Genomic DNA, 6,487 nt, shown 5'->3' with positions numbered 1-6,487 from the left:
GCAACCCTAAATCACATGAAAGCCAGTGCTGCCCCTCAGTGCTTGATAGTTGCCCACTCCTGGTTTAATCCAACACCTGAAACCAACAGGACCTAGCACTCTAGTTTGTTCTTCCGTACAAAGCTAGGGGAAGAACCTACAGCATCTTTTTATGCTCTTCCTCTGTCTTGTCAAATGAGAATGCTGGTTCCTGAAGGATTCAACCGTCATGTTCAACAATCAGCATGCCTGAGCATACTGGTGCATTTGCAGTAAGCCAGAATTCTTTCTTATGGTCTGGCTGCATCTTTTTTTGACCTGTTCTCTCCATCACTGTCTTTAGTTGCATTTAATAAATGTGATGATGGAATAAGACCTTCTACCCATGTAAGATAAGAGTACAATGCACTTGTATATCCCAAACCACCAGTTCAAGACAACTAGGTATAAAGACTAGTTTATATACCAGTTTACTTCAATAATCTAAATATTACAAATGTGCCCAAAAGTAACAATAACTACAAAGAAAATTCTTACATTAATACATTTTTCATATTGTTTCTAGAATTTTGCTTATAAAATTGGCCTTGAAAAAGTTACAGCTCAGATCTAAGTTAACTTAAGGAAGTTCAAAAAAGGTAACTTCCCTGTCATTTCCCTCCTCCTTACAGCCATCAATTGCACATTGTTTAGGAAGGCTGGATAGGTCTTTCAAGCACCTTTCTTGATGCTGGGGTAGCAGTGAGAAGGAAATGTCCCCCCTCCCCCCATTTGTTGTTGTGTGCCTTCAAGTAGTTTCTGACTTACGGCAACTCCAAGGCGAAGCTCTCATGCAGTTTTCTAGGCAAGATTTGTTCAGATGGTCTTGTCTTTGTGTCCTTCTGAGGCTGAAAGTCTATCACCTCCATCAACTTTATTAACCTAGTATCTTAAGATTCCATTGTAGTGGATAGACCAGATGAATAAAACTTTTCAAGAGATGGTGAGTTTGTAGGATATGGAGATCTACCCCTGTCAAAAGCTTATCTATCTCAATAAAGCATACTACTCTATTGTATATTCCCTGTTAAAATAACATGGCAACTGCTGTTACTAAAATGCTACTAATGCTACCTCTCCCCATTTTGTATCCATGCAAAATATTACAGGACTCCACTCTGGTTACTAGGTTTTCTGGTTCTCAGCATGGGTTAATAACAACAAGAAGAACAAAGTCCTCACCTCTTGAGGGTGGTTCCAATATCCTGAAACAGGAAAGAGAAAAAACCAGACAGATCGTGCAATTCAGTCTAAGGACATTATTACACTGGCTCAGAACTAGCTCAGAATTTCCCGAAAGTAAAAAAGGGTTATTTTTGTCCCCTTTACATTCACTTTATTTTCACATTATTTCAGGTTTGTAGAAACATCATGTGATGCGGGTTTTTCTACTTTAAATCCCGTTTCTTAACGGGATTCCTCTCGCGCGATAAGGTCCTATTACACACCCTCTTATTTATCATATATATTCTGACTTTCTTTCATCACAGTTCTCAGGAGAGTACACATGGACTTTCCCCGGGACTTCCAGCCTAGGCACTGAACGTAGAGCTGCTTAAGGAAAGGAGAACTCTGTTGGATCAGACCAAAGGGCTACCTGTTTCCGTTCTGGCCAGTCAAATACCTATATGAGCACATTAGCATTCCCTCAGAAGTGTTCCATGCTAATTCAGACTGAGAAATGGACAGCCTCTGGTATGAGAGGTAACATATAACCAGTATGACTCGTTGCCATTAATATTTATTCTCCATGAATCTGTTTTTTTAAAAAACATCCAAAATGGCAGCCATCACCACATTTTACTGTAGCACAGTCAACATTTCAGCTATGAGCAGTATGAAGAAGTATTTCCTGTTTGTTGTCTGCCCTGAATTCTCTCACTTTCATTGGATGACCCCAGGGCCCAGTATTATGGAAGAGAGACAGAAATAACTAATTTTCCCATACTGTGGACAATTTTATACATGTAAAGTCGAAGGCTTTCATGGCCGGCTTTCATCCATAGTTTTTCGTGGTTTTTTTCAGGCATCTGTGGCCAGCATCCATAGTTTTTCGTGGCTATTTTGCCAGCATCTGTGGCTGGCATCTTCTCTGAAGATGCCAGACACAGATGCTGGCGGAACGTCGGGAAGAAACTTTTCTGGAACATGGCCACATAGCCCGAAAAAACCCACAAAAACCTAATTTTATACATCTCTATGCTGTTCCGTTTATTCACTCCTCCCAGGAAAAATACTTCAAAAATTATAATCTTTTCTCATAGACCAGTTACTCCACAGCCACATTGACTTGACCAGCTTTACAGTGTCAATCAGGGAGATTATGGGATTTTATTCCTTTCACTTCTTGCTTTATTCTCTCAAAGACAAACTTTTTTTGACTGCATACCATTAATTGCCAAACAAACCAATTAATTCAAGCTCTTATGTAGAGTCCAAGTGCAACTATACAGGCCAGTGTAAATTTTGTGTTGCAGAGAGGAAGATGGCATTGTGTTAGAGTACCAGAACCCCTGTCCCCATTGTCCTTCATGTTGTAGCAAAGAAAGGTGTTTTTTTATTCTGGCAGGCAATTGGCTATTGATGATGGGGCCTTTCTGTGTGAGTGCTTTACTGTCTTTACTAATGTAATATTAAATTGTTTCTAATTTAATTATTTTTTTATCCAATATAATAATTGGCTTGACTGTTTTAATGTTATTTTTTACATCTTTTTTTAAAGTTAATTCTGGTGTGAATCACTTTGAATCCCAGTTTTGGGAATAAGGTGATATAAAATCAAGTAAAGAAATAATATAAATTGTGGGGTGGGGAAAGTGAGGCCTGCAATCAGCCCTCAAGTCCTACTTCTGTGGGCTTTAAAGGCTCTCAGGTCTCAATAGTCCCCCAAAGCATCAAAACCTACCAATTCATGCGATTTTTTGCCCCAGTTTTCTAAAACACATAAACTCCACATACATGCGTGCCAGTTTGGCTTCTCCCGTACCACAGAAACTCATCTCACTCCCAGATTTTTTTAAAAGCCAAACACTGGTTGAAAATGACTCTGCACTACAACCAAATAGATAAAAATGGCACTTTTATAACACTCACCTGATTGACTGTCTTACCTGTAGCATACCAACTGGTGACTCCCGATACTTCTGTTCAAGCTCACCGGTTAGGGTGTCAAGATGGGAAATCTCTACAGATAACTCATTTGCTTGCTCTGTCTTTCTTTTCTTAACATCGCCTTCCAGCTTGTCCAGCTGGACCAACAGGAGTTGCTCCTCCTTCTCAAGAGCCTGGTATAGTTGCTGAAATTCACATACCAGTTTCTGCTTCCAATCTTTTGTCTTGCTCTGCTTAAGAGAAACAGCAGCAGTGGAAACCAATAAGGAGTGCTTTCAGAGCAGAGGGAATGCACAGCCACCTCTAAATCCCCCCCTTTTTTTGTCCAGTCTATTTCAGACTTCCTATTATTGGCAAGCAATTGTGTCCTTGATACATACAATAGCTTTGGTTCAGGATGGAAAACCTGGGGCTCATTACATGTTATTGAACTACAACTTCCATCTTCTTTGACCATGTTCAATCTGGCTGGGGCTATTGGGAGTTGGTGTACAAGAATACCTGGAGGACTGTATGCTCCCTTGCTTAGGAGATGGTACCTGTGGTGTCACTGCTGGCTGACATCAGACTATTAAATAGATTTACTATCTAAACATGCCATCTTCATGCCTCTGGCAACCCAGATCACTGGCCGACCAGCCACCAAAGCAAAACACAAGGCAAGGTGGACAGCCCCTCCTAAAAGCAAGCAGTTGCTGCAAAAAGAGGGAATTCGAGTGAGAAGCAAACAGCTGCATATGGAGTGTCTGAATGCTCCCAGTAGTTGTCTGGGTTGGCAGTGCAGTGTTGCAAGTCTCTGTGGAGTTTATCAGACAAGGGAAATTGGAAGTATAATCCAATGGCAATCTGAACGCAATCATGGGGTTTAACGTTATTGCGTGATAGACCACCACGTGCAAATTCGGGCAATGGGAAGTCAGTCTGAGCGCAATCATGGGGTTTCACGTTATTGAGTGATAGACTACCACACACAAATTTGGGCAATGGCATGCTATTTTTGGGCAATGGGAAGCCAGTTCGAACGCAACTTGCATTCACATAAATTCGCTGAACTAGCGAATTCACGTAAATGCATTCTGGCCCCACTTTCTTTTCATTCAAAATTAAGAGAAATTCCTCACATGTGATAAACTCCAGAGTTGGGAGACAACCCTGATATCCACTTCCTAAACTCACAAAGCCAGAGCTTCAGAAAGTTACTTTGTTGACAACTCCCAGTGACCCAGCCAGCATGGCCACTGGCCCCAGCAATGACGCTGTGAAAACTAGATTGAAAAAAGTGCAACTCAGCAACTGAGTTAGATGATCTTAGACAAGTCATGACTTTTAGTACTCAGGTATCAGATGCCCCAGACACACAGACAGACAGACAGACAGACAGACAGTGTTCACAAGACAGTCAATGAACAGTGTTTTTTACCTCCAGTATATGTCCACATTCAGATGATAAAAGCACTTACCAACAGAGCATCACTTGACTTGGCTGAATCTGATATAAATGATAAGATCTTGCCTCTCTTTTCTTTCAGAATCTTCACACAGCATTCTATTTTCTCCTGAAATGGATATACAGTACACATCTGTGAATCTGACATTTTTCAATGTAATGTAATAATGCAACTTTAACAACCAGTTAGGATATTTCTGAGGTTGGCAACTTGCTCCCCGTTTCTTGCCACCCAGGTGGGAAATACTAAAGCAGGGGCTGTAGTAATGTCTAAACACCACCCAACTATGGTCCATCCAGTCCAAACCCATTCTTCCAACAAGGAACACACAATCAAAGTATCCCAAACAGATAGCCATCCAGCCTCTGTTTAAAAACTTCCAAAGAAGGAGATTCCACCACAGTCTAAGGGAGTGTGTTCCACTGTCCAACAGCTCGTACTATCAGGAGGTTCTTCCTAATGTTGAGGTGGAATCTCTTTTCTTCTAGTTTGAATCCATTGTTCCGTGACCTATTCTCTGATGCAGCAGAAAACAAGTTTGTTCCAGCCTCAATATGACACCCTTCAAATATTTAAACAGGACTATCATGTCACCCCTTAACCTTCTCTTCTCTTGATACAAAACTGTTTCCTTAGCCTCTTTCAAAGGCTAAATGCAATTGTGAAATTAAGCTTTTGTTTCAGTTCCTCCACCTTCTCTAGAACAAGGGTGGACAGGCTTCCAGTTTGTAAGACCAACTTTTGTTTCTTGCTAATATCTTGAATGTTGCCAATCAGAGCCTGGTGGAAAAATTATATCATTAGAATTCTTTGCCCAGGAATTTGAGTAACAGAACATAGCAGAGCTCCAATCTTTCCATACCTATTTCCCCCAAGCTTTCTTCATTTCAGCAGCATAATTTAGATCAGGGCAGTGGTGGTGGCAATGGTCATTTTGTGGCTGCTGTTAATAATTATAAAGCAAAAAAAAAAAAAAAAAAAAAGTAACCCCTACCCCTACTTTCACCCCACTCCTGCTCTAATGAAAATGAACAAATGAGTCCTATCTTAGGAGAAACAGGAGAAATGTAGCACCCATAGTAGTAATGATGACACATGAGAAAAGGAAGAAAATATTTCCATTTCTCTAGTGCAGTGATGTCCAAATTCTGGCCCTCCAGGTGTTTTGGACTTCATCTCCCAGAAGCCCCAGCCACCTTGGCCAATAGTCTGGGATTCTGGAGCTGAAGTCCGAAACATCTGGAGGGCCAGAGTTTGGACATCACTGCTCTAGTGCATTGGTGTACTATTGTGTGCCAGGTAGCCATTGTCTCTGCTCAGCCTGTTGTTGATCGATTGGCATTTGTGGATAGATTGTAATTCAGTTGTTTCCCTTTCCAATCTTCCCTTGTGTTTGTTTGTTTGTTTGTTTGTTTGTTCAAGAACTGCTGTCCTGAGGTCAGAGATAACTGAATTGTTCTGCAACAGGCTTTTATGTATTCCCATTTCTAATGTCTGATTTGTGTCCATTTAGCCTGGCACACTATACATATTATAGAATCGTAGAGTTGGAAGAGACCACAAGGGCCATCCAGTCCAACCCCATTCTGCCATGCAGGAAATCCAAATCAAAGCATCCCCGACAGATGGCCATCCAACCACTGCTTAAAGACTTCGACAGTGGAAGGAGACTCCACTACACTCCGAGGAAGAGTGTTCCACTGTCGAACAGTCTTTACTGTCAGGAAGTTCCTCCTAATGTTGAGGTGGAATCTCTTTTCCTGCAGCTTGGATTCATTGTTCCTGGTCCTGTTCTCTGGGGCAGCAGAAAACAAGCTTGTTCCCTCCTCAGTGTGACGCCCCTTCAAATATTTAATCAGGGCTATCCCAGGGACGTAGCTGGGATTTTAGGAAAGGGGGGGGGGGGGGGG

General features: G+C 41.5%; 1 protein-coding gene across 1 annotated transcript in view; it reads right to left on the bottom strand.

Annotated features, from left to right (window-relative positions):
- LOC121917675 (E3 ubiquitin-protein ligase TRIM7-like) overlaps window positions 1-6,487 on the bottom strand; it is a 20,856-nt gene that overhangs the window by 10,636 nt on the left and 3,733 nt on the right. The window contains exons 2-4 of the mRNA XM_042443800.1: window positions 4,590-4,685; window positions 3,129-3,362; window positions 1,201-1,223 (exon numbers count right to left, since the gene is read on the bottom strand). Of these exons, the coding sequence (XP_042299734.1) occupies window positions 1,201-1,223; window positions 3,129-3,362; window positions 4,590-4,685 (353 nt within the window). The remainder of the gene's footprint in view (window positions 1-1,200; window positions 1,224-3,128; window positions 3,363-4,589; window positions 4,686-6,487) is intronic.

The sequence above is a fragment of the Sceloporus undulatus genome, unplaced genomic scaffold (genome assembly GCF_019175285.1).
Source record: "Sceloporus undulatus isolate JIND9_A2432 ecotype Alabama unplaced genomic scaffold, SceUnd_v1.1 scaffold_85, whole genome shotgun sequence".
NCBI classification, from domain to species: Eukaryota; Metazoa; Chordata; class Lepidosauria; order Squamata; family Phrynosomatidae; genus Sceloporus; species Sceloporus undulatus.
Note: the sequence above shows the minus strand (reverse complement) of the source record. Positions and strands in the feature narration are given on the sequence as shown.